The following is a 27,392-nucleotide window of genomic DNA, read 5'->3' on the forward strand; positions in this document are numbered from 1 at the left end:
TCCTTTTTTTGGGGGGGGGGGGTGTTGTTTTTGTTTTTTGTTTGTTTTTGAGACGGAGTCTCGCTCTGTCGCACAGGCTGGAGTGCAACGGCGCAATCTCGGCTCACTGCAACCTCTGCCTCCCGGGTTCAAGCAATTCTCCTGCCTCAGCTTCCCAAGAAGCTGGAACTACAGGCGCCCGCCACCACACCCGGCTAATTTTTGTATTTTTAGTAGAGACAGGGGTTTCACCATGTTGGCCAGGATGGTCTTGATCTCCTGACCTCGTGATCCGCCCACCTTGGTCTCCCACAGTGCTGGGATTACAGGCATGAGCCACCGCACCCAGCCCTTCTCCTTTGTTTTTGCCTGGCTGGGGCCCACTCAGGGAGTGACAAGGAGTAGGCATTCGGTGTGCTGATGAATGAATGGGTGAATAAAGACAGGAAAAGACAGCCACACACTCACCTGAATTAGACTTGAATTTGGATCCACAGACTGGGAAGAGAATGAACATAAAGTTCACTAAGTCAATAGCTGCTAGGTAGGCACCAGTGAAAACCTGGGAGCAAACGGGAAGAGAGTCTTGGCATTCAAGCATCTTTCCTCAGCCCCCACAGAGTTTGTCATCCGGGACCCTGTACCGCGTGGGTTACACTGATGCGGTGCTTTCTCATGTACTCCTCCAGGGACACCTCCCGCCAACCCCGGAAAAGTCCATTATCATGTCCACTTGGCTGATGAGGAGATGAGGTGTTTACATGACTGAACCCACGGTATGCAGATGCCCACCAGCAGGGTTGGGATAAGAGCCCAGCCCTCCAGCTCTATTCCACACGCTTCCCACTGCATGGGGCAGTCTCTGCTGTGTACCCTTGGCCCACCGAGCTTCTCTGGCCCTCAGTTTCTCCATCTGTAAAACGAGCAAACTAACAGTGCCTCCCTCAAAGACTGTCAGGAAGGTTACCTGAGACGGTACATGGGCAGTGTTTAGACCAGTGTCTATGGGAAAGCAAACTACCTCCAAAGGCACCAGCTCCTCTGATAGTAGAGTTAGCGGTGAAGAAGTTGCATTGTGGAGTTTGAATCGCGGAATCTTGGCACTGCTACTTACTAGATGGGTGACCCTTAACCTCTCTATGCTTCAGTCTCTACATCTGTAGAACAGGAATAACGAGGACACTCATGTCATAGGATGCTGGGATTCCAGGAGTCAACACAAAACGGTCTGTAGTGCCAAGTATGTAGTTAAGTTTTTTTTTTTTTTTTTTTGAGACGGAGTCTCACTCTGTTGCCCAGGCTGGAGTGCAGTGGCGTGATCTCGGCTCACTGCAAGCTCTGCCTCCCGGGTTCACGCCATTCTCCTGCCTCAGCCTCCCGAGTAGCTGGGACTTCAGGCGCCCGCCACCACGCCCGGCTAATTTTTTTTTGTATTTTTAGTAGAGACGGGGTAGTTTTTAATAAATATTATTATTGGACTTGAGCTGGGACCTACTGTATTTTTTTTTTTTTTTTGAAACGAAGTCTTGCTGTTGCCCAGGCTGGAGTGCAGTGGCACGATCTCAGCTTACTGCAACCTCCACCTCCCAGGTTCAAGTGATTCTCCTGCCTCAGCCCACTGAGTAGCTGGGACTACAGGCACGCGCCACCACGCCCAGCTAGTTTTCTCCATGTTGGCCAGGCTGGTCTTGATCTCCTGACCTCAGGCAATCTGCCCGCCTCAGCCTCCCAAAGTGCTGGGATTGCAGGCATGAACCACTGTGCCCAGCTGGCCCTATTGTATTCTATTAGCTAAAGAGAATGGGCACCCAAAATGAAAGGTGATTTGCTTTTGAGACAACACTGCTTGAAGCAGGGTCTAGAATGCTCCGAATCTGTGCTCTGCCCACTGAGCTGCCTTCCTTCATTTCTACCTGGATGGGCATAAGACCAAGAACAGTCCCATGAGGTGCCTCCGCAGGAGGGCACGGCAGGTTTTCCTGGGGATATGTGTTTTGGGATAGGAGCCTTCCACACAGGTTTGTTTGAGGGCCTACGCTTTTGGGAAACTTGAAACTACTTCTCACTTGCCCCAAAGCCTACACCACTACCTGGGAAAGGACTCAGCCACCCTACATAAGCTGGGGCTGGGTCAAAGCTCTAAATGACTATGTGTTGGGCACCTACTAGGTGCCAGGTGCTGTTTGAAGTGATGGGGATACAGCAGTGAACAAATCCTTGCCCTTGTAGAGCTGACACTCTAATGGGAGTTCACATACAAGAAGTAATAAACAGGTCAGGCGTGGTGGCTCAGGCCTGTAATCCTAGCACATTGGGAGGCCGAGGCAGGCAGATTCTCCTCAGGTCAGGAGTTCGAGACCAGCCTGGGCAACATGGTGAAACCCCATCTCTATTAAAAATACAAAAAATTAGCCGGTGTGGTGGCATGCGCCTGTAATCCCAGTTACTCGGGAGGCTGAGGCAGGAGAATTGCTTGAACCCAGGAGACGGAGGCTGCAGTGAGCCAAGACCAAGTCATTGCACTCCAGCCTGGGCGACAGAGTAAGACTCTGTCTCAAAAAACAAACAAGCAAAAAAAAAGTCACGTTCTCAATAAGACCTCCCCTGCTTATAATGGTGACCCACCTCTTCCACCAGTATTCTGGATTCCCTTATTCTAATCTATTTAGAGGCCTGCCTCAGCCTCCCAAAGTGTTGATTACAGTGTGGGCCACTGCTCCTGGCCATGAGAAGTGACTTTTGAGCAAAGACGTGAAGGACTAAGCAGGGAGCCAAGTGGATGTTGGGAACAAGAGCCTCTCGGGGGGCAGAAGGAACAGCCAGGCACAGGTTCTGAGGTGACACTGTGCTATGCATGTTGAAGCAACAAGACAGAAGCCACCACGGCTGCAGCAGAGAGAAAGGCCAGGCCTCCCTTAGTGCTGGCCTAAGCCACTGTCAGCTGGAGGCCCAACATACCTGGATTGTGAGCTGTCTGGCCAGAAGAGCCCCGACGGTGTCACACAGACTGGTCAGGAGGCAGCACGCAGCACACAGTGCCGACTGGTCCTGTCTGGGTTTCTGTGCACATCTCAGATAGAGAAGCCTGGGGTGACAGGGGTGTGGACAGAACACAGCGACTGTGAGTTTGGACCCAAACGCGTGTATCTAAAAAGGGCAACTGTGACTCCGCATCGTCAGGGAGCTCTTTCTGCCCGAGGTATTTAAGACGTGTTTTTGAGCTTAGTTTACAGATGGGAACCAATCAGAAGACTCCAGAGCCTCCTGTCCAGATGCCCATGGCAGGAGCTAGACCTCGTGAGATGTGAAGACACTGCCTCTTTGGAGGAAGAGGAATTTTACTTTCCGACTCCAAATCAGGACGGCTCCATTTGATGACCCCCTACCTAGCACTGCAAAAGCAGCCATCGGGTTTTATTTTTTGAAAAGGAAACAGGAGGGTTATAAAAGTAACTCAGGCTGGGTATGGTGGCTCACACCTGTAATCCCAGCACTTTGGGAGGCCGAGGCAGGAGGATCCTCTGAGGTCAGGAGTTCGAGACCATCCTGGTCAACATGGTGAAACCCCGTCTCTACTAAAAATGCAAAAATTAGCCGGGTGTGGTGGCGAGTGCCTGTAATCCCAGCTACTCCGGAGGCTGAGGCAAGAGAATTGCTTGAACCCAGGAGGCAGAGGTTGCAGTGAGCCGAGATCACACCATTGCACTTCAGCCTGGGTGACAAAGCGAGACTCCGTCTCAAAAAAAAAAAAAAGTAACCCAACCACTGCAGATAACTGCAGAGCACAGTTAATTGCCTGAATTAAAAAGACAACTTGTTTCTCTGAAATAAATTCAAATGAAATTCTTCTAAACCATCTGTGAAGTGGGGCAGCCTGGCTTCTGCTGGCCTGTGTCCATGTTCTTTACACACAGAGCCCTTTTGGCACTTTGAGCTGTCCCTCCCTCAGCGCCCCCACTGCCACTTCTCCCCTTACAGCCCCTCCCCAGTCCATATCCACTGGAGAAGATGCACAGAAGGGCAGGAAGGGGCTGGCTGTTTCTATCGGCATCACTGATAGGGCCTCTGAAATACGTTGTCCTACGTGCCTCCCGAAGGGGCCGGCTGTTTCTATCGGCGTCACCGATAGGGCCTCTGAAATACGTAGTCGTACGTGCCTCCCGAAGGGGCTGGCTGTTTCTATCGGCGTCACTGATAGGGCCTCTGAAATACGTAGTTGTACGTGCCTCCCGAAGGGGCCGGCTGTTTCTATCGGCGTCACCGATAGGGCCTCTGAAATAATACGTTGTCGTGCGTGCCTCCCAAAGGGGCCGGCTGTTTCCATCGGCGTCACCGATAGGGCCTCTGAAATAATACGTTGTCGTGCGTGCCTCCCGAAGGGGCCGGCTGTTTCCATCGGCGTCACCGATAGGGCCTCTGAAATAATATGTTGTCGTGCGTGCCTCCGGAAGGGGCCGGCTGTTTCCATCGGCGTCACCGATAGGGCCTCTGAAATAATACGTTGTCGTGCGTGCCTCCCGAAGGGGCCGGCTGTTTCTATCGGCGTCACCGATAGGGCCTCTGAAATAATACGTTGTCGTGCGTGCCTCCCGAAGGGGCCGGCTGTTTCTATCGGCGTCACCGATAGGGCCTCTGAAATAATACGTTGTCGTGCGTGCCTCCGGAAGGGGCTGGCTGTTTCTATCGGCATCACCAATAGGGCCTCTGAAATACGTTGACATACGTGCCTCCCGAAGGGGCCGGCTGTTTCTATCGGCGTCACCGATAGGGCCTCTGAAATACGTTGTTGTACCTGCCTCCTGAAGGGGTTGGCTGTTTCCATCGGCGTCACCGATAGGGCCTCTGAAATAATACGTTGTCGTGTGTGCCTCCCGAAGGGGCCGGCTGTTTCCATTGGCGTCACCGATAGGGCCTCTGAAATAATACGTCGTCGTGCGTGCCTCCCGAAGGGGCCGGCTGTTTCCATCAGCGTCACCGATAGGGCCTCTGAAATAATACGCTGTCGTGCGTGCCTCCCGAAGGGGCCGGCTGTTTCCATCGGCATCACCGATAGGGCCTCTGAAATAATACGCTGTCGTACCTGCCTCCCGAAGTGGCTGGCTGTTTCCATCGGCGTCACCGATAGGGCCTCTGAAATAATACGCTGTCGTACCTGACTCCCGAAGGAGCTGGCTGTTTCTATCGGCGTCACTGATAGGGCCTCTGAAATACGTTGTCGTACCTGCCTCCTTGCTACATTTCTCTGGAGACACCAAGGCAGGGCAGCAGCGCTGGCTTCATTTCCACTCAGCAGAGGGTGGTGCTCATTCCACATCCTTAGGACTATTTAGCTGATTCTGAGCGCCTGTCCTTGGGAATGGTGGATGAGGACAGAGGGCTCTTGGCTTTCTAAACATTTCCTGACCTGCTGGCCCAAGCCTGAAGCTCACAGTGGCAACATCAACTTTAATCTGGGCCCTGGGCTCCTAAAACCAATTGAAGACCAAGGAGTGGAGATTCTTAAATTGGAGACCCCCAGAGGCGGACCCAAATTAGAAATAATTTATATCAACCCTCCCATTTGAGAGGACAAAACTGAGGCCTCTGGTGAGAAGGTGAGTTAATGGTGGTCTTCTGGCTTCACACGCAGGGGCTTTGCTCCGTACCCTGTTGTTCTCAGCCACTTCCCCAGCTCTTGGGGCCAGGGTGCCAGCTGACCTTAACCCAGCCCACACACCACTCCGAAGAGACATTCTTCTAAGAGAAAGGGGAGCAGGGGAGGTTCAGGGATGGCAAGGCCCTGAAAACAAATGGGTATGTCCAGATCCCAGGCAGGGTGAGAAGCAGAGGCTCGCTCTTAACCCCTGCAAGGTTGGCAAACTGCCTAACAGTGCTGGTCTGAGGACAACTGTGAGGAACAAAAGGATAATGCGTGTCCAGTGCCTTGTTAGTTTCCAGCCTCTGATCTGGACAGTTTAATCTCTTTTACCAGCCTGCCCCTTTTCAATAGGATCTGGGGTTTTGGTTCTTTCCTTTCACTCAGACAAGTTATTTAACCTCTCAGAACCTTAGCGTTCCCTCCTGAAAGTGGGGGTAACAGCACCTACCTCCTGGTGCTGATATTGTGAGTGGCAGGCATTGAATGAGTTAATGAATGCAACACTGGGCCTATAGTAAATGTTCCAGGCGTCTTTTTATTTGTATTGCAGTCACTGGGTAGTGGGGCTGCAGAATCTCTGCAATACGACCAAATGCCTTAGGAGAATATCCACTGAGTGCCTACAGGGAGACAGTTCTAACCTCTCCAAGGGGTGCTGGTCCTTTCTCCCCTGCCAGGGAATGCTTGGGCGGCACCATCCTGAGCACTGCTAGTGGATTTCCATGCCTAGGACAGAGCGGCTGAGGACCTGGAGATTCACTCTTAGAACTTAGGCTACGGTGGGCATCTGGACAAACCAGTCCAGGTGCTGGACAGACCAGGGCAAAGACAGGCCAGCTGGATCATCACTACCTCCCTTCCCACCTAAGAGGACTTTGGGTAAACTGAGGCCAGAAACATCAAGGGACTTGCCAAGGTCCTAAGAGTTGGTGGCCTAGCTGGAGCAATACAAATGATGTTTAATGAGCATCTAAGTGCTTTAACGGTACTGATTCATCGAATCCTCCCATCATCCTATGAGGTATTATCTCCGGTCATAGGAGGCCCAGAGAGGTTCTGGAGCTTGCCCAGGTCACACTGCGAGTCAATGGGGAAGGGCTGACAACAGCACCCAGGGCTCGCGGTGTCCTCGGGGCCCCATCCGCTGCACCACCCAGCCTCCTCCCTTTGGCTCACAGCCCAGCTTCCCTGTGCGTGGGATCCGGAAAGAAGTATCCCACTTCAGTCTACAGAGCAATGTTCCATTGGATCCTATTACTGAGCCAGCTCCTTCATCCCCCTTTCCGCCCCCTCCTCTAGGTTTCCGAGAGGGAGCAGCAGGGGCGTGGCGCCCGTTTCCCCGCCCGATAGCCCCCCGACCCGTGGCCCCATTACAGCACGTGGGCGGCGATCCAGCAGGAGGAGGCGCAGATCCACAGGCCGAAGGAGATGCAGACGCGGTGGCGGGCGAAGCAGCGGTCCAGGTAGTCCCAGTCCCAGAGCGCGGGCGCGGGGCTGGGCGCCTCCCCCATGGCGCCGCTGGGCGCGCGGCGCGGGGCCGGGGACCTGGGCGCAGCCTCCCTCGCCGCGGGCAGCCCCGAGCGCCGCCGCCCCGCGTCCCCTTCTCTGGGTTCCGTTCCGCCGCGGCGCCTCCGGCCGAGCGCACCGACCGCGGGCAGAGAAGGGCGCGCTCCCGGGCGCGGGCGGCGGCGGCGAAGGCGAACGCGCCGGGGAAAAGTTTCCGGGACCGCGCGCCGCCCACCCCTCGCGCTATTGTCGGGGGTCGGCAGGGCGGAGGCCGCCCCCCAGCGGCGGGAGCCGGGAGCTGCGCGCGCACAAAGACTGCGGCCCCCCGCCCCCCGCCGACCTCTTCGCGGTCACCCACCTCCAACATCCTGGCCGGAGCGGGGCGGGCGGCTGGGCTCGCGGACGGCCGAGTCCCTGCCGGTCGCTGTAAGGCACGGCGTCCCTTCCTGCATATTCTCCACATTTCCTGAGCCAACAGCAATTAGTTGCGCTGCTGAAGCGCATGGGTGCTGGGATCCCGAGGTGAAGGGGGCGTGGTCCTGATCGCGGACAGGGCGCAGTAAAAAGGGTGGGGTGCAAGGCCAGGAAGGAGGAAACAAACGTGCCGGAGAACAAATACCCCCACATCTGCCTCTCACTCTCCTTTCTGAAGCTGCCAACGGCACCCTCCGCCCCCAGGCAGTCGCCCAAGCCCGGCTCCTGGATGTCATCCTAGCCCACGGCCCTGCAGCCAAGAGCTGGTTATCTCTGCAACCGGCCGCCTCCTGTCCAGCCACACGCCGCACAGTTCAAGTACACAGGGCTGTTTTTCTTGAGAGTAAACTATTATTGTAATTTTTAAATCTCCTTATTGATTTTAGTAGGTTTGTTTAAAGCAAGACATGACTTGAAAAAAATATTTCTATAGAAGGAGCAGGACTGAAAAAAAGAAAAAAGTTTTTTTTAAAATTTTCAAAAACTACAGCTTTATTTAGATATTATTTATATGCCATAAACATAGTCTTTTTTTTTTTTTTTTTTCTGAGACAGAGTCTCACTCTGTTGCCCAGGCTGGAGTGCAGTGGCGCCATCTTGGCTCACTGCAACCTCCACCTCCCAGGTTCAAGCAATTCTCCTGCCTCAGCCTCCCAAGTAGCTGGGACTACAGGTGCGTGCCACCACACCCGACTAATTTTTGTATTTTTAGTAGAGACGGTGTTTCACCATGTTGGCCAGGCTGGTCTTGAACTCCTGACCTCGTGATCTGCCCTCCTCAGCCTCTTAAAGTGCTGGGATTACAGGCGTGAGCCACCACATCCAGCCTACATAGTACTTTTAAAATGTACAATTCTGGCCAGGCACGGTGGCTCACACCTGTAGTCCCTGCACTTTGGGAGGCTGAGGCAGGCGGATCACTTGAGGTCAGGAGTTCAAGACCGGCCTGGCCAACATGGTGAAACACCGTCTCTACTAAAAATACAAAAATTAGCCGGGCATGGTGGTGCGCGCCTGTAATCCCAGCACTTTGGGAGGCTGAGGCAGGTGGATCACTCGAGGTCAGGAGTTTGAGACCAACCTGGCCAACATGGTGAAACCCCATCTCTACTAAAAACACAAAAATTAGCCAGGCATGGTGGCAGGCGCCTGTAATCCCAGCTACTCGGGAGACTGAGGCAGGAGAATCGCTTGAACCTGGGAGGCGGAGATTGCTGTGAGCTGAGATGGCGCCACTGCACTCCAGCCTGGGCGACAGAGCAAGACTCCATCTCAAAACAAAACAAAAAATAAAATGTACAATCCAGCAGTTTTTAGTGTATCCATAGCGTTGTGCAACCAACATCACTGTCTACTTCTAGAACATTTTCATCACCCCCATCTGAAAAGAACCCGGCCCACTGGCAGTTACTGTCCACTCCCCTCAACACTCCCAGCCCAGGAATCGCAAATCTACCTTCTGTCTCTATGGATTTGCCCATTTTGGACATTCCACATCAATGGACTCATCCACTATATGACCTTTCTGTGACTTTCACTTAGCATGTTTTCAAGGTTCATTCATGTTGCTGCGTGTATCAGTACTTCATTCCTGTTTATGGCTCATCATAATACATGGTATGGATATTTTTATACCACATTTCGTTTATCCACTCATTAGTGGGATGTTTGGATTGCTTTCACCTTTGGGCTATTATGAATAATGCTGCTCTGAACATTTGTGCACAAGTTTTTGTGTGGACACAGGTTTCATGTTCTCTTGGGTATATACCTAGGAGTGTCCTTGCTGGGATCTGTGGTAACTGTGTTTAATGTTTTGAGGAATTGCCAGACTATTTTCCAAAGTGGCTACACTATTTTAGTGGCTCACTGTGTTTTCAAAGTTACGATTTGGCTTGGTAAGGTGGCTCATGCCTGTAATCCCAGCACTCTGGGAGGCCAAGGTGGGAGGATCAGTGGAGCCCAGGAGTTGGAGACCAGCCTAGACAACATAGGGAGACCCCAGTCTCTCAAAACAAAACAAAGTTATAACTTCTCAGGAGAAATGAAATCTAATCACTAATTTGATGGTATTAGATTGGTGCAAAAGTAATTGTGGTTTTGGCTATTAAAAGTACTGGAAGCGGTAGCTCACGCCTGTAATCACAGCACTTTGGGAGGCTGAGGCGGGTGGATCACTTGAGGTCAGGAGTTCCAGACCAGCCTGGCCAACATGGTGAAACCCTGTCTCTACTAAAAATACAAAAATTAGCCGGGTGTGGTGGCAGGCACCTGTAATCCCAGCTACTTGGGAGGCGGAGGCAGGAGAATCTCTTGAACCTGGGAGGCAGAGGTTGCAGTGAGCCGAGATCACGCCACTGCACTCCAGCCTGGGCAACAGAGCAAGACTCTGTCTCAAACAAACAAAACAAACAAACAAACAAACAAAACAAAAAAAGCCAGATAAATAAAAGTACTTCGGTACAAAAGTAATTGCAGTTTTGGCCATTAAAAGTAAGCTTTGGTGCAAAAGTATTTGCGGTTTTGGCCATTAAATGTAAGCCACTTTTTTTGGCCATTAAAAGTGGCTTACATTTAATGGCCAAAACCGCAATTACTTTTGCACCAAACTATATTAGGTGGCGCCTTTAGGAACCAGAAAGCAGGCCCTTCAACTAAATCTGCAGGCACCTCGATCTCGGACTTCCTAGCTTCCACAACTGTGAAAAACAAATCTGTGTTATTTACACGCCACTCAGTCTAAAGCATTTTGTTATAGTAGCTCAAATAGACTAGGACAGGCATTGTGTTAGGAGCTGGGAACACACTATTGAGTAAAACAGACATGGGTCCTACTTACTTGGAGCTTACAATCCAGTAGGAGAGACAGAAATTAAGCAAGCAACTGACGGGGCACTGTGGCTCATGCCTGTAATCCCAGCAATTAGGGGGGCTGAGGCGAGTGGATCACTTGAGCTCTGGAGTTCGAGGTCAGCCTGAGTAACATGGTGAAACCCCATGTCAACAAAAACTACAAAAAATTAGCCTGGCGTGGTTGCATGCATCTGTCCCAGCTACCTGGGAGGCTGAGATGGGAGGATCACTTGAGCCCTGGAGGCGGAGGTTGCAGTGAGTTGAGACTGCACCACTGCACTCCAGCCTGGGCAACAGAGCAAGACCGTGTCTCAAAAAAAAGAAATTAAGCAAGCAACTGAACAAAAAGATACAATTAAAATGGTTTTTACCAAAAAGGGCCAAAATTAAAATAATAAAACAATTAAGATGAAGTGTTATAAAATGGAGGAATGAGTCAAGTGTTAAAAGAAAAAAAATACATAACCAAGTTTCTCATAGTCTATAAATACTAAGTACCCACAGGGTCTTTCTAGCTGAGCCAGTGCCCACAATGTTGAAGGACCTCCCATCCGAAATTCCTGCCGTCTGTTCCTGGAACTTTTGGTGTGTCCTGTGTGCTTATCAGTGGTCATCTCTGCCTTTACCTTCCTCAGATACTAACCTGTGGTTGCCTGGATCCTAGCTCTCCTGGGGACATTGTCCACCTGCTGCTCGCTATCCTGCTAAAGCAGGGAAGTGCCCCACCCAGTCTTGTGTCATCCTCTCACCAGGCCCTGGGGCAGAGCTCCCTGTGCTGTGAGTTTTGTAGAGACTTGGAGAACGGCTCAGCATGAACCCTCAGAGCTGGGCCTGATTTATAAGGTGCTTCACTCCTCCCCACCTACTCTGGGCTGGGTTTACACACCTCAGCAGTTTGTTCTTAGATTAGTGGTTAATGGTTAGTGGTTAGTTCTTAACCTTTTTTTGTGACCCCTTTGAGAATCTGAAAAGACAAAAACAAAAACACCTCATCCTTGAAAAATATGAATATATGTGCACACCACACATAGTTCCTCATACAACTTAAAAAAATTTATGAACCAGCCCCCACCCACTGAAATTCAACTATGGATTCCATGGAGCCCAGACTACAAACCCCCAGTTCAAGGGTTTGAGTCCTTTGCTTCGAGTCCCCTGCCTGAGCAGTTGGGGCAGCGTGGTCCATAGATCGCTGGTATCACAGCCACTCTGCCTATCAAGAACATAGACATACTAAATCCAGCTCCTGGGCACGTGTCCTTGGACTCGGCATGGATTCGTTTCCGGTGGCCGCCATAACAAATCAGCACAACTTCAGTGGATTCCCTCACAGTTCCGGAAGCCAGAAGTTAGAAATCAGTTTCACTAGGCCAAAGCCAGGGTGTCAGCAGGGCTGTACCCATTCTGGGGGCTATAGGGGGAGAATCTATCATTCCCTTGCCTCTTCCAGCTTCTGGTGGCTGCCAGCATTCCTTCCCTTAATGGCGTCACCCAGGTCGATCCATCTCTGCCTTTCGTGATCACATTGCCTTTTCCTCCGTGTGTGTCATGTCTCCCTCTGCCTCTCTGACACTTGTGATTACATTCATGGTCTACTCAGATAATCTGTGATAATCTCCCCATCCTTAATTTAATCACAACTGGCTGGGCGCAGTGGCTCACCCCTGTAATCCCAGCACTTTGGGAGGCCGGGGTGGGCGGATCACAAGGTTAAGAGATCGAGACCATCCTGGCCAATGAGGTGAAACCCTGTCTCTACTAAAAATGCAAAAATTAGCTGGGCGTGGTGGTGCGTGCCTTGTAATCCCAGCTACTCGGGAGGGATTACAGCTACTGAGGCAGAAGAATTGCTTGAACCTGGGAGGCAGAGGTTGCAGTGAGCCAAGCTCATGCCACTGCACTCCAGCCTGGTGACAGAGACTCCATCTCAAGACCAAAAAAAAAAAAAAAAAAAAAATTTAATCACAACCACAAAGACCCTTTTTCCATATAAGGTAACATTTGCAGTTTCCAGGGATTAGGGCCTGATATATTCAGGAACCATTATTCAGCCTCCCACACTGCATCTCCACAAGCTTCATGACAATTCTTACAAGAAACTATGGGTTTTGGAGATGGCCCTCAGTCGGGGAGCTGCTCCCAGTCACTGGACAAGCTGGCTCACAGAAGGAAGCAATGGGAGGCTGGGTGCGATGGCTCACACCTGTAATCCCAGCATTTTGGGAGGCCGAGGCGGGTGGATCATTTGAGGTCAGGAGTTCGAGACCAGCCTGGCCAACATGGTGAAACCCTGTCTCTACTAAAAATACAAAAAATAGCCAGGCATAGTGGTGGGTGCCTGTAATCCCAGCTACTTGGGAGGCTGAGGCAGATCACTTGAGCCCAGGAGGCGGAGGTTACAGTGAGCAGAGATCGTGCCACTGCACTCCAGCTTGGGCGACAAAGCAGGACTCTTTCTCAAAAAACAAGCAAACAAACAAACAAACAAAACAGAAGCAATGGGAAGAGTGGGGGCTCTGGAGCCTGCTGATCTTACACTGGAATTTTCCCTCCGCATTGCAGCAGCTGTGCTGTGACTTGGGGCAAAGCACTGGTCCTCTCTGCACTTGTGTGTTCCTTTCTGTAAAAGGAGGAAGGTCAGCTAATCGGGGGGAGACATGTGGCTCAGTTCTTGGTTCTCATCCCTACCTATCCTCTGTTGGGGATCTCATCGGGTCTCTGGCTTTAACTACTGTCCCTGTACCTGCACCTCCCGAATGCGCAGCTCCAGGTCACCTCCTTCTCAAACTTTAGACTCACGTATGCAGCTGCCTACTTGATACCTGACATCTCCCCTGCATGCCTAATCGCACACGTCTAAAGCCAAACTCCTGGCTCTCCCTCACAGAGCTCTTCCACCGCAATCATCCTTGCTTCAGCTGACTTGCTGTCCTGGTCCTGGGGGGCCCAAGCCCCAGTGCCTGCACCACTCTATTATAAAGACACCTCTAAAGGGTGAAGAGTGCTGTCTTTCTACCAGGCTGTGAGCTTCTTGCAGCCAGGGTTGTTTAGTTTACACTTGCATCCTCAGCTTCTAGCTCAGTGCCTGGCACATAATAAGGAAAATATTTACTGAATGAATGCACTGATTTTTTGCTTTTTTTTTTTTTTTTTTGAGACTGTCTTGTTCTGTCTGTTGCCCAGGCTGGAGTGCAGGGGTGCGATCTTGGCTCACTGCAACCTCTGCCTCCCGGGATTACAGGTGCGTAACACCATGCCCGGCTAATTTTGGTATTTTTAGTAGAGACGGGGTTTCACCATGTTGGCCAGGCTAGTCTTAAACTCCCGACCTCAAGTGATCCACCCGCCTCAGCCTCCCAAAGTGCTGGGATTACAGGCGTGAGCCACCATGCCTGGCCCGATATGCTGATTTTTAAACAATCCATAAAAATACGACATGTACTACAGCAGGGGCATGTTTAAAGTACATTGACGACACCCCGCATTGTGGGCGGGGGTGTGTGGGGGAAGGTTTCCAAGAAATAATGCATGAGCTGGGCCTTGGAGAATGTTTGCTTTTGGCAACAAGGCCATGGCAGCAGCTCTGCAGAGGCCCTTGGAGGCGGCAAGAGATGGTATAGGGAGAAAGGCAAATAGCAGAGGGAGGGCAGCACCTGCAGGAGGGGAGGCGAGACGGTCAGCGTTCAGTAGCGAGGGAGTCGGGACTTCATCCTGCCGTGAACACTTTGGACGGTATCTTCTAACTAGCTCCCTCCGGGTCATTAGAACCCTGCCCAGGTTCTCCCTGTACTTTCCACAGGGCTCTGCACGTGGTCGGCCCTCAGGAAATGAATCAGTTCCTTAACCAGGCTCCTCAGAGGTCCAGCAGCTGCCCAGGAGCTAAAGATAATGTTTTTGGCCATGGTTCAGAGTTAGCCAAAAAGAAAAACTAACAAGAGGACCGCAGCACTTGTCCTCCTGGACAGTGGGCAGTGATGTGACTGCTCAAAGGCATTTCCTGTTGGCAGAGGTGGCAGGACCTCAGGCACCGTCCTTCTGAAGGAAAGGCTGCAGCGGCCTGGGCGGCCCTACGGGAGTGGGCAGCCAATGGTGACCATAAATCCCAGCAGCCTGGCGGAGACAGGCCAGCAGCTCAACAGCTTTCTCTTCTGGGAGGGCACATTGCTTGAATCCGGGAGAGGGAGGTTCCAGTGAGCCGAGATCACGCCACTGCACTCCAGCCTGGGCGACAGAGTGAGACTCCGTCTCAAAAAAAAAAAAAGAAAACCAGAAATACCAGAGACAGTAATTTATAAAGAAAAGAGGTTTAATTGGCTCACGGTCCTGTAGATGGTACAGGAAGCACAGCAGCTTTTGCTTCTAGGGAGGCCTCAGGAAACTTACAATCATGTTAGAAGGCGAAGGAGAAGCAGGCACATCTTATATGGCCAGAGCAGGAGGGAGACAGAGGGGAGGTGCCACACACTTTGAAGCAACCAGATGTGATGAGGACTCAATATCACGAGAACAGCACTGAGGGGGTGGTGCTAAACCGTTCGTGAGGACTCTGCCCCATAATCCAATCACCTCCCACCAGGTCCCACCTGCCACCAGGGGGCTTACATTTCAACATGAGACTTGGTGAGGACACAGATCCAAACCACATCAATAGTGCTTTCATGCTTTTGATTATCTTTTGTAACTATGTTATTGAACGATAATTTACATACCATACAATTCACCAACGTAAAGTGTGTAATTCAGTGGTCTTAAGCATATTCAGAGTTGTGTGACCATCGCTACAGTCAATTTTAGGACATTTTTATCACTGCAAAAGAAAGACCTCAATCTTCCCATTCCTCCCATCCCGAAGCAACCACTAATCTACTTCCTCTATATGGAGATTTGCTTATTCTGGACATTTTAAATAAGTGGAATAACCAGTGAAGATGGGGGCTAGGTAGTAAATACCGCAGCTTCCCTGTCACCTGGTGGTTACATTCTACATGTTCCTTAGTGGACGTGAGCCCCTGCTGCACACTAACTGAACCCAAGTCCCTTGTTTAGAGTCGGAGGAACCCAACTAGGACACTCAGAATGGGGAATTTCTCTTTCACCTTCGTCCCAAATGTGTCTCGTGAACCATCCCTTGCAAATTTTTTTTCTTGTGATGCAGTCTCACTCTGTCGCCCAGGCTGGAGTGCAGTGGCGCAATCTCCACTCACTGCAAACTCTGCCTCCCGGGTTCAAGTGATTCTCCTGCCTCAGCCTCCCGAGTAGCTGGGATTACAGGTGCGCACCACCACGCCTGGCTAATTATTTTGTATTTTTAGTAGAGACAGGGTTTCACCATGTTGGTGCGTGAGCCACTGTGCCCGGCCAGGAGTAGGATTCTCGGGCTCCCAGATGACTCCTTTTTGTCAGAGTTGGTGTTTCCAGGAGGCCCTTGGTCTTGACATGGAGACTGTTGGGTGCAGCTGTGCTCCGCAAGAGCAGGGCCTGTTCTACAGTGCTAGTGTCTTGGGACAGTTCCAGAGGCAACAGGCAGCTTCTGCTCTTTTCCATCTGCACAATGCAGATGACATTTCTGTTGCAGCCCAACCTCACATATCCAGGTGCTTGTAGAGTCTACGACTTTTTTCTTTTTTATTTCTGTTGCCATGTTTTTTCCAGGGCTTCCCCGCCCCGTTCTCAGAGCTCACAGTGGCTGCAGTCACTACACCACTCCCGGGCTTGTAACCCATCACAGCCTGGACTCCTTTGGTCAAAGCCCTCACATTCTCCTAGGAAATAAGAGAAAACATTATCTGAGCCGTCAGCAGGCTATCCTTTAAGGGATATGCACAGTACTATTAGTGGATCACTTCAAGATAAAAAGGAGTCAGTCACTGGGTGAACTTCCGCCCCCCTCCCCTTCACTGGTCCTCTTTCTCCCCCCAGCATTCTGTCTTCAGTTCATCTCTTTCCCCTCCTCATTCCCTCGTCAACTTTGTTTACTCCCATACTTTCAAATGCCATCTACAACCAGACTTAATACCAGCTGTGTTCTGGAAATTTGTCTTAATATCAAAACTTAACCTGCTTCAACCACATTAGAAATGGACTCTAAACAAATTTTAAGTTTACTTAGTAAAAAAAAAAATTAGTACCCTACGATTTGCAAGTTACTTATAATAGTAAAATATTACTCTAGAGGTTATGGTTTAGACATATGAATTATATTAAAATTATGACAAGTTTTCAGCTTTCTGGTACATAGCTTTTAGAAACCTATAAACGTTTAAAATTTCAAATGAAATGTTCTGTATGACAGCTGTAGGCCCAAGAATAAACTTGCAATCTTTTTGCATGTTGGTAAATTTTCTTCCAAATACTGGTACGTACCAACTTGAAAATAATTCAAACTAGGAGCTACAAACATCTAAGTTTTATCCCAGCTTTGCAATTTAAAGCAAGTGCCCTTGGGTAACTCAGTCTCTTTGAGCCTCAGTGTCCTCAAGGAATAATACTTGCTTGGCCTGCTTCACAGTCTCATTGTGTAAGCCATTCAGACAAAGCACGGGATAAATACAAAAACATTCTCTGGATATAGCTGATCACCCCATCCTAACCCCTGTCCTATTTTCGCTATAGTAGTCACTTAAAAACATTTTTAACCTACACTGGGTACAACTATGTGATTTAGCTCTTTTGCATGTACATTTGACCTTTAAAATACTGCCTACAAATTGTAGCTGTGATATAAGCAACTGAAGTTATCAATATTTTAAAGTGCAGAAGACATTTATGAAGTCTGTTTCTTTAGCACTTTCTATCACCAAATGTGTTGGCTCAGAGAAAAGACAACTGACTAAATGGGTGCAAATATTTGTAAATCATAAATCTGATATGGGACTTGTATCCAGAATATATAAAGAACTCTTACAACTTAATAACAGACATTTCTCTAAAGAAAACATGCATGTGCCAATGAGCACATAAAATCATGCTCAGCATCGCTAGTAACTAGGGAAATACTAATCAAAACTATAACGCAATACGCCACATGTATTAGGATGGCTAAAATAAAAAAAGACGGGAAATAATAAACATTGACAAGGATGAGGAGAAAATTAGAAACCTCATACATCACTGGGAGTAATGTAAAACAGCACAGCCACTTTTGGAAAGTTTGGCAATACCTCAAATGTTAAACATGGAGTTACAATACGACCCAGCAACCCCACGCCGAGGTATATACTCAAGAGAGACGAAATCCATGTCTCCACAAAAACCTGTACACAAGTGTTCATTACACCATTATTCATAGTAGCCAACAAGTGGAAACAACCCAAACGTCCATCAAATGATAAATAGATAAACAAAATGTGGCATATCTATACAATCAAACATTATTCAGTAATAAAAAGGACTGAAATACTGACACAGGCTACAACATGGATGAATGTTTAAGATACCATGCTAAATGAAAGAAGCCTGTCACAAAGAGCACATAGTATGATTCCAGTCACATGAAGTCTCCAGAACAGGCAAATCTGTTCATAAAGATTGATTATTGGTTGGCAGGGGCTGGGGGAAAAAAGGGGACAGGCAGTAACTGCTAATAAATAAGGTTTCTTTTGGGAATTATTAAACCCTTTTTGGGGTTAATAAAATGTGTCTATGGCATGTGATACTCAATAAAGCTGTTATAAAAGAGTGTTGGATCAGAAGTTTAAGAAAAGCTTTAAAACTTACTTGATGGAAAAAAGTTTTGTCAACGATATTTTCAATCTGCTTTGCTTTTTTATTTCTGCCTAGCTGCATTTTTATTTCATCACTGTTCATTTTGTTCTCTAGGAGTCGCTGGTGTTGATGCTGAAAAGTTACAGGATCTCTTCCAGGAGGAGGATGGCAGTACAGCAGCTTACCCTACAAAGACAACATGAATGACAACAGTGCAACCTAAGTGCCATCTGTGGCCTCAGAGGAGACAGTTCCACCCAGTCACACTCTGATGGAGCTTTCTGCCTTCTGGTTAAGTTAGCTGAGTTGAGTTTTGGTCTACTGCAGCTGAAGAGTCCTTTTTCTAATACATCAATGGTCAAAGTGTTCTAGAGACCTAGCTCTTCCCATGGCGCCCCAGACTAGGATGAAATCTCTTTCTTCTTCTCTCGTTTGCATTCCCACTCAAGTATTCTTCAGTATACGGACATGATCACACTTATGGTGAATATTTTCCAAAACAAAACTCAAGACATAACTGGACAGTTACGGTAATGCCGGGATAGACTGTTAAAGTCAGGAGAGTTCCTCGACTCCTGTATGTGGGGTTGCAGTTGCTCACTGGGTGCAAGTCTGCCTCTTTCCATCATAAATGATCTGAAGGCTGTGACTACTTTTACCTCATCTTTACATCCTCCACAGTAAGTGGTAAACGAATACATGACTTATCCATATCAATAGCATGAACTGCTTTCTTCCTGAACTGAAGGCAAGCCCATATGGTTGCCACTGAGCTCCAAGAGCTCCACTGATGTGGTCTTGCGAAGAGGAGGAAATAAAGCCAAATCCTCACAACTGGTTATTAACAGGGCCCTGTAATGCTTATTGGTGGAAAGAAACTTAATAGATAACAATTACTGGGGGCTCATTATGTGCCAGGCATTGAGCTTAGTGCTACACACACACACACACACACACACACACACAGTTTTCATTTATTTCCCATAATAATCTCATGAGATAGGCCCTGTTCATCTCCATTTTACTATGGGGAAACCCCCAAATAGCATGTTCTCATTTGAAAAGGAGAAATAGTAATCTCACAGACTTGTTACATATTTTTACTGAGAAGATGCACGTAAAACAGAACTATTTCTAGCAGGGTTAGCTTTGAAGAAATGTTAGCTGTTGTTATCGTTACTAGGCAAATATAGAGATAGGCATATAAACAGCTATACTACGAAGAAGACTGTGACAATAGTTGCAATCATAACAAGCAAAGGGCTGTAGGAGACAAAAAAAGCCAGATGCATATATTGGTGATTTTCACTCATAATAGGTGTTCAGAGATCTCCATCTTTTGTAATCTCTATAATCCATATAATGTTAACTACCCTACATCAAGAACACAACTCCAGTTTCAATGAAAAAATATTTCCTTTACAATCGAACAGGTTGCCATTATCTAAGAACACAGAATGTGGAAAAGACTTGCGTATTGGAGAGCATGAGAGGCAGGGTTCACTTACACTGACATAGTCCTTCAGGATGTAGCGCGCAGATCGAGGCTGGTCTGGCTGTCCATGCGCTGTCATGAATCCTCGCATGTCTGTGGAGAGAAAAGAATTTTGCAAAATCTTAGATGACAGAATATCACAACAAAGACAACTGAGGTGATGTAGCTTCTATTACTAAGCATTCTTACTCTTGGATTTTAAAAAATTAGGTATCATTGTAGAATATATATTGTTTAGCATTAAAAACACTAGATAATCCAGGAGAATATGTACTTATATCTGATATCCTAACAATGCCACCTAGCACCACGCTATGAAAGACAAATTCGATTTCTCTCTACTCCAGTTATTTCTTCTCTTTATTTTATTTTTATTTTATTTTTTGTTGAGATGGAGTCTCGTTCTGTTGCCCAGGCTGGAGTGCAGAGGCACAATCTTGGCTCACTGCAACCTCCATCTCCGAGGTTCAAGCGATTCTGATGCCTTAGCCTCCCAAGTACCTGGGATTACAGGCACATGCCACCACGCCCGGCTACTTTTTGTATTTTTAGTAGAGATGGGGTTTCACCACATTGGTCAGGCTGGTCTTGAACTCCTGACCTCAGGTGGTCCACCCACCTCGGCCTCCCAAAGTGCTGGAATTACAGGCTTGAGGCACTACACCCAGCCTCCTTATTTTAAACATTTATTCATGGAGGCTACCTGTAGGAGAATGCTACGCTATCAATACTACTTGCAAAACAGAAAGCAACAGAGAAGTTTTCTTATTGAATGATGTACCTACATTTTCTTCCCCAGTAAGATCCCTTTAATACTAACTCAGTTAGAAGAGTAGCGAAGCATGGTGGTTAAGAACACGGCTTCAGCAGACAGGCTGGGTTCAAAACTCAGTTCCCTCACATACTAGCTGTCGACTGGCTTTTCCAGTTTAGAAGAAAATAGTTAGAATCCTAATTTACACAATATACAACAATAAATTTCGTCAGATTAAAAACCTAAATGTTAAAAAAGTAAGTAAATATTACAGGAAGATAGTTTTATCTTTTTGGGAGGGAGAAGACCTTCCCAAGTAAAACACCAAACCCAGTCAAACCAAAAAGGAAAAATATAGTCTATTAAAATTGTCAACTTCTTTGGGGCCAAAGAAACCATAAATTAACATTGGAAAAAATGTGTAGCACATATAACAAAGAACTTCTACAAATCATTAAGACAGAACCATGTATAGGAAAATGTGATTCCCAGAAGAAAAATAAATGGTCACAAAACATTTGGAAAGATGCTCAACTTCACTAGTATTTAAAGAAATACAAAGTAAAATGAGAGTAATCTGGCAATATCTTTGAAAATTTACTGTCAGAGATTTTCTTCTATATGGACTTGCAGATAGTGAACTTAGAAACTGTACGTGTGGTCATTTGCTTTTACAAACTGGCTTTTTCCTTACTCTGATTTTATCAGGCAGCATTAGATGAAACATCTTAAAAGACTCACATTATTTTCAGTTGTATCGGAAGTACAATCAAACTGGAAGTTTGGTGGAAGTCCACCTTTCTGCATTTTGCAGGCTAACATCCTGGAGGGAGATCTCACCCAGGCTATTCCACTGACCAGCCACCTCACCTTGGGTCAGCTCAGGCTCTGAGTTCAGATGATTATTCTTAAAAGCAGGGGCTAGGAGGTGAGGTGATCTTTAAGGTCTTTTCTTGTTCTATGAATCTGTAATTAGAATAGTCTTACCACAAGTGTTTAGTATTTATCCTCTTTAGAGTCTCTAAGTTCAAGGTTTAAGTGTGATTCATATCAAATCACCTTTCACCTTTCTCTGCCGGTAAATACTCAAATAAGCTGAACTCCTTCCCAACCAGCAGCAATCCTTGTAAAGGCAAGTCACCCATGCACGGAAATGTTTCCCACACTGCATTTTTTTTTTTTTTTTTAGGTAGACACAAGGTTCTCCAGGCCACCTTTAAAGTTTACATTTAAGGCAAGAAATCATAGGTTCTCACATGGAATTGGGATAAAACATGGAGGTGGGAGAGCTGTGGACTCATTTTAATGTCAAATAAGTTTACAGGGGCTGATGGGAGAGGAAGGAGGATGCTTTGTGCCCCTATCCTAACCAAGCTCCACTCTGTCCCCATCTCTGAGGGGTCTCCCTTCTGGTGCTCCCCTCCTAACTCTCCTGCCTTGCTGTGGCGTGCGGATTCATTTTCTTCCACACATCCGCTTTCTTCTTGTTTGGGAGACGACTCCAGAAAGAGCCAACACAGCCTACGATGAGAACCCCTGTGCTGCACGTGGGTACCATCAAAGCAGCAAACGTCCTAAAAGCTTTTTGCACTTTAGGTTACTTTGTAGGCAAGGCCCGCAGAGACAAAAGATGGCGGGAAAGAAGGATTGAAAAATGCTGAAGAAATATTATAAATGTATATCTTTGCAGAATAGCATTTCTAGTATTATTACTATTCTTATTTCTATTCATTAGGTATACTGTTACTTTTGTTCACATTTTCTGATGAATCACAACTTACATCCATAAGCTGTCAACAGTTCTTCCGATGTTGGAGGTCGGTGCGGATCTTCATCCTCTCTAGGCGTTATGATGTTAATGCCATAGGTAGCTTCTAAAACATGTCTTGGAATATTCTGGCAAACGTAGCTTGTCAGGGAATCCATTTTCCTGAACGGACTCCCTCCTCCCCATGGCATACAAATCGTGCCTCGAAGAACATGGTACTTCATTCCGCGTGTGACAAACACTCTCTCCTCTCCACAGGAAGAGGATAGTTTTTGACTAATCTAAAAAGACTCAGTTGTTTTTTCCCTTTTAAACAAGGCCTTAAGCTCCCATGACTTTTCCATATGAATTCATTTAAAATAGTAATTTAAAATATATCTGAAACAGACTTTAAAGATGACACATTTTTACCCTGAAAAGATTACGCATTTGTGATTCTAATTTAGAGATAAAGCAAGGGGAGTCTCTGTTTCTAATGCCTACAGTTATGCAAGATTACTTTTCCTCCTTTGTCTCATCTCCCATAGTTTGTCTAAATTTTCCTTAAGCCACTAACAATATTCTACCTTGTACTAGAGTTATTCAAGTACATGCCTCATGTGCCCCAACAGACTGATGCTTCGTAAAGGGCAGGAGCCATCTCTATTTATGCCCTATCCTCCACAGCACCTAACCTAAGGCTACCTGCAATAAATGATTCATGTCTCACTATAAATTTACAGAGAAACTTAAAAGGCCGGGCACAGTGGCTCACGCCTGTAATCCCAGCACTTTGGGAGGTCGAGGCAGGCAGATTATCTGAGGTCAAGAGTTTGAGACCAGCCTGGCCAACATGGTGAAACCCCATCTCTACCAAAAAAAAAAAAAAAAAATTAACTGGGCATGGTGGTGCCTGCCTGTTAATCCCAGCTACTCGGGAGGCTGAGGCAGAAGAATTGCTTGAACCCAGGAGGTGGAGGTTGCAGTGAGCAGAGATCGCACCACTGTACTCCAGCCTGGGTGACAGAGCGAGACTCCATCTCAAAAAAAAAAAAAAAGCTATATACTTTTTCATATATATGTATCTATAAGCTGTGGCCTTAAGTGTAGTTATGAAGGGAATTTTACTCTACTTACAAGCCAGCGGATTAGTGTGCCAATTTCATGAAGTCTCCTGTTTTCTGCTAGTATCTACAAAACAATAATAGACTAACTTATTAGCTTATAAGTAGAGTAAAATCTCAGACCTTGCAGTTTTTTTTTTCTTTCATTTTCTTTTTTCTTAAAGGCAAGAGTCTCGCTTTGTGGCCAAGGCTGGAGGGCAGTGGCACCACCTCAGCTCACTGCAACCTCCGCCTCCCAGGTTCAAGAGATTATTGTGCCTCAGCCTCCCGAGTAGCTGGGACTACAGGTGTGCACCACCACGCCCAGCTAATTTTTGTATTTTTAGTAGAGACAGGGTTTCGCCATGTTGGCCAGGCTGGTCTGAAAACCTGGCCTCAAGTGATCCGCCTGCCACAGCCTCCCAAAGTGTTGGGGTTACAGGCATGAACCACCACACCTCGCCCCTGCATAGTTCTTAACAAATCCGTCTTTGAGTCTTTTTTCCATGCCGGGCACTGTCCTAGATGCTTTATGTAAGTTAATTCATTATGCTGCTGAGAGGTAGCAGAGTTCCTAATTTACTGCTTACTAGCTGTAAGAGCTTAGATAAATTATTTAACTTCTCTGTGCCTCAGTTTCCTCAAGTTTGAGGAAATGGGAATAACAGCAGTATCTGCCTTAAGGGTTGCTTTTTGAGGATTAAAAGGTATTTGGTTAGGGTTTAGAAAAGCACACAGCAAGTATTCAATATATGTTAGCTATACTGATTAAATATAATCAACCGTGAGATAGATTTTCCCCCACTTAGAGAAAAGGAAAGTATTTGGGAAGGTTAAGCAAGTTTTCCAAGGTCATTCAAATGGTTACATGGCATTGTTAAATAGGTTTGCAACTTGGAACTGAGTATCTGAAACCTGGATTCTCCCATTTCTTCAAGGCTACACTGCTGAAATCAGGAAATGAGGTTCTATTCTGAAGTTCTCATGCTATCTCACAGTATAAACTTGTGCAGATCACTAGTATTTTCAATTCTTCATCAAATCTGAATCCCTCAAATGCCCCAAATAAACCTGAAGCCCTAATATGCACGTAATAACTAGAGTGTTTCCAAAGCAGAAAGGATATTAATGATACAGGAGGAACATGATCTCTCATCTGATCAATTGGGAGGATTCCGCTGCAAGTCATGTCTGCCTTGGTAGACATGAAAGATGGCATCACCAAGCCAGGACAGTCACACAGGCAGAGGCCAGGCTCCACGTAGAGAGTCTGGAAGACAAGCAAGAGGTTTGAGCTGGGTATACAACAGATAAAAGGAAGAAAGAGCTGCATGTAAGTGGCAAAGCACCACAGAAATACCTGAAAGTGCTTTGTGTGACCAGGTGTGGCAGACACAGATACTTTCTTGTTGCCCATGATGGTGTTGATTGTTGAACTCTTACCAACATTAGGGTAGCCCACCTAGAAGAGACTCAGAAGTTACCAAACAGTAAAACAGGACATCTATCAAAAGACTCAAAGATATGACATAGATGGTGGCAAGACTAGCATAAGCATCTGGTTACTTTAGAAAATTATTTGAAATCCATGCTCTCTGTGTTTGTTGAGACATCTTTTTTCTCTTGTGGTGTGGGTATATTTATTCAGACACGTCTCCAGTGACAAATGGCCAAGCTATGCACATTTTAATTTTATAAGTTTTGCTGTTAACAGCAGATGCTACAGAAAATTTCATCCCCTTGTTCTCAGCCTTCCCTCACTGCCCCATCTACAGACAGTGGTTTCCATCGCATCTTCCACACTGGGTGAGGCTGATCGTATGGACATTTGAATAATCACGACACACGATTATTTTTAATTTTCAGTCACTTTTTAGTTAAAGCCAAGTGGAATGTCTGGCACGTGGCAGGTGATCAGTAAGTGTCTGCAGAATTTCTAGATAAGAAATTCAGAAAATGAGGGAGGATGCTCAGTTTTTCCATAAATGTGAGAAAACTTGTAGAGAAGCTGTACTTTCTGATACAAATTTTTAGCAACAATATAGAGAATGAAGCTTTAAAGCTCAGAGACATTAAGCAACTTTCCCCGTGTTCCTAACAAGTTAGTTCTACTGCTGAATTGGGAATTACACCTAGGTCTGTCTGATTCCACAGACAGCTCTTTTAACTACTGCACTAAAATAAGATGCTAATCTACTGTAGTCATTTTAAACAGGCATTTTGGGGCAGGGGGTTGGGGCAGAGAGAAGGGGGCTCAAAACTACTAGGATTAGCTACACTTAGCATGTAACTGAAAAGCTGGGAGACTTTAAACGTGCCATGATCTCCTTTCCCTCACTGTTATATTCTGGATAGGTCTTTATAATAAATACCTTCTCTAACATCTCATATCTCCTTAGCTAAGGATGGGGCCATCTAGAGCCATGCCGTAGCCCCTTGGGGTTTGCACACTTCCACAGCCACTTCTGGAATTAGGGTATATAGGGCTGGGGATGTGATCTGCTTTCCCCTATCTACTATGCCGTGTTTATGCAACTAATGCATTTGTCATATTTTGTCCAGCCCCAAGATGCTGGGATTCTCCCTATTAAGCATCTGGAACATTTACAGCATAAGCTGGCAAGGATCACAGGGTGCCCAAAGAACACTGGGCTGAAGTCTCAAGACAACATTAACATCTCTCTCATTCTGCTGTCTCGGTACTTCACACGGCAGGAAAAGCTGAACTGAAAGGAGATTGGAGAATACATTCAATGTGAATAGGTATGTTACCAACATAGGCCTTGAGGAAGTTGATTCCTTTGAGTTGGGCTCTGTCTATTCCACTGCCTAATCCCGTGATGCCAGTGGGCAACAAGAGGGCAATGTTCCCTATGATGCCGGAAGCCTGGTTGGTCTTTGGGGTCGTGCAGCTACTGAAAAATGGGGATTAAAGACAATCATGTGGTAACAATGTTACGACATATGTCATCTTACCAGTCCGACCGTAAGTTGCCCATCTTTCACCTTTCTCCCGGTGTGTAGCTCCTTAAAGAGCTCCAGTAACTCCTGCTTGGATACCAGATGGCTAAAATTGTGTATCTGCCTCTTCTGTGGGGTTTTCCTGCTCCGAGCCTCAGAATCTGCAGTAGAGCTTTCCTTCCGGTCCTGGCCGCAGTCCTCTTCCTCGGGACCGTCTTCTTCTGAGCACGTCTGCCAGTCGTCTTCCTCCTCCTCGGGACAGTCCTCATACTCACTGTCATCTTCATCCGTTGTGGGATTTTCACTAAGTGAAGGAGAATCCCTAGCTGGGAGATGTTCAGTCTCACTGTGGGAAATTTCAGCCTCGTTGAAACTGGAGTGTCCAAACTCGGTTGTGTTGCTCTGTCTATCATCTCTGTTTGCCTCTTCCTGATAAAATAATAGAAACGCTCAGAAGTATATAACTGCAGTTTCCACTCTAGTAAAAATACTTAATGAGTTGTAAGATGGACAGAGGATGGCTGGGCGTGGTGGCTCAAGCCTGTAATCCCAGCACTTTGGGAGGCCAAGGTGCGCAGATCATTTGAGGTCAGGAGTTTGAGACCAGCCTGACCAACATGGTGAAACCCCGCCTCTACTAAAAATACAAAAATTAGCCAGGCGTGGTGGTGCACACCTGTAATCCCAGCTACTTGGGAGGCTGAGGCAGAACTGCTTGAACCTGAGAGGCGGAGGGTGCAGTGAGCCGAGATGGTGCCACTGCACTCCAGTCTGGGCAACAGACAAGGCTCTGTCTCACAAAAAAAAAAAAAAAAAAAAAGATGAACAGGGGACAAGCAAAGTTCGACAGAGATGGAAAGGTGAATACAGGGAGGAGACAACGAAAGCCTTTCAGTTCAGTGCTGTGACAGACAACCACCGAGGGTGGCGCCCTCCTGGAGGGAGGAGAATTGGACCTTCCCTTCACTTTTTACTTTATATGTTTCTATACTATTTGAACTCTGTACAAAGAACATGTATTACTTTTGTAATTTAAAACAACTCTAGGCCGGGTGCTACGGCTCGCGCTTGTAATCCCAGCACTTGGGTGGCGGAGGTGGGAGGATCGTTCAAGGCCAGGAATTCAAAACCAGTCTGGGCAACACAGCAAGACTGGGTGTCTACAAAAACAAACAGAA

The 27,392-nt window shown here is 47.2% G+C and overlaps 2 protein-coding genes and 1 long non-coding RNA gene across 8 annotated transcripts in view; 1 reads left to right on the forward strand and 2 right to left on the reverse strand.

The window, feature by feature from the left end:
• The window catches only part of TMEM44 (transmembrane protein 44), a 45,267-nt gene extending 37,404 nt beyond the window's left edge, over positions 1-7,863 (reverse strand). The window contains exons 1-3 of one of the 5 annotated variants that reach the window (XM_063704473.1): positions 7,482-7,863; positions 2,938-3,064; positions 448-541 (exon numbers count right to left, since the gene is read on the reverse strand). In XM_063704473.1, coding sequence (XP_063560543.1) covers positions 448-541; positions 2,938-3,064; positions 7,482-7,750 — 490 coding nt within the window. In that variant the 5' untranslated portion in view covers positions 7,751-7,863. Of the gene's footprint in view, positions 1-447; positions 542-563; positions 1,137-2,937; positions 5,294-6,991; positions 7,424-7,481 lie in introns of those variants that run through there. The other 4 variants (XM_063704474.1, XM_063704475.1, XM_031009285.3 and 1 more) reach the window with 4 other exon arrangements.
• LOC109026346 (uncharacterized) lies at positions 5,050-27,034 on the forward strand. 2 transcript variants are annotated; one of them, XR_010133034.1, is made up of 4 exons: positions 5,054-5,573; positions 6,917-7,080; positions 18,269-18,834; positions 25,816-27,034. It is a non-coding gene; the product is annotated as an uncharacterized lncRNA (long non-coding RNA). The 2 variants fall into 2 exon arrangements; XR_002005359.4 differs by lacking the exon at positions 25,816-27,034 and having other exon boundaries at positions 5,050-5,573; positions 18,269-18,988.
• The window catches only part of LSG1 (large 60S subunit nuclear export GTPase 1), a 31,069-nt gene continuing 18,415 nt past the window's right edge, over positions 14,739-27,392 (reverse strand). The window contains exons 9-15 of the mRNA XM_019024338.4: positions 26,230-26,643; positions 24,614-24,715; positions 24,380-24,523; positions 22,185-22,308; positions 19,663-19,742; positions 18,167-18,340; positions 14,739-16,212 (exon numbers count right to left, since the gene is read on the reverse strand). Of these exons, the coding sequence (XP_018879883.3) occupies positions 16,033-16,212; positions 18,167-18,340; positions 19,663-19,742; positions 22,185-22,308; positions 24,380-24,523; positions 24,614-24,715; positions 26,230-26,643 (1,218 nt within the window). The 3' untranslated portion in view covers positions 14,739-16,032. The remainder of the gene's footprint in view (positions 16,213-18,166; positions 18,341-19,662; positions 19,743-22,184; positions 22,309-24,379; positions 24,524-24,613; positions 24,716-26,229; positions 26,644-27,392) is intronic.

This window comes from Gorilla gorilla, chromosome 2 (assembly GCF_029281585.2).
Source record: "Gorilla gorilla gorilla isolate KB3781 chromosome 2, NHGRI_mGorGor1-v2.1_pri, whole genome shotgun sequence".
In the NCBI taxonomy this organism is placed as follows: Eukaryota; Metazoa; Chordata; class Mammalia; order Primates; family Hominidae; genus Gorilla; species Gorilla gorilla.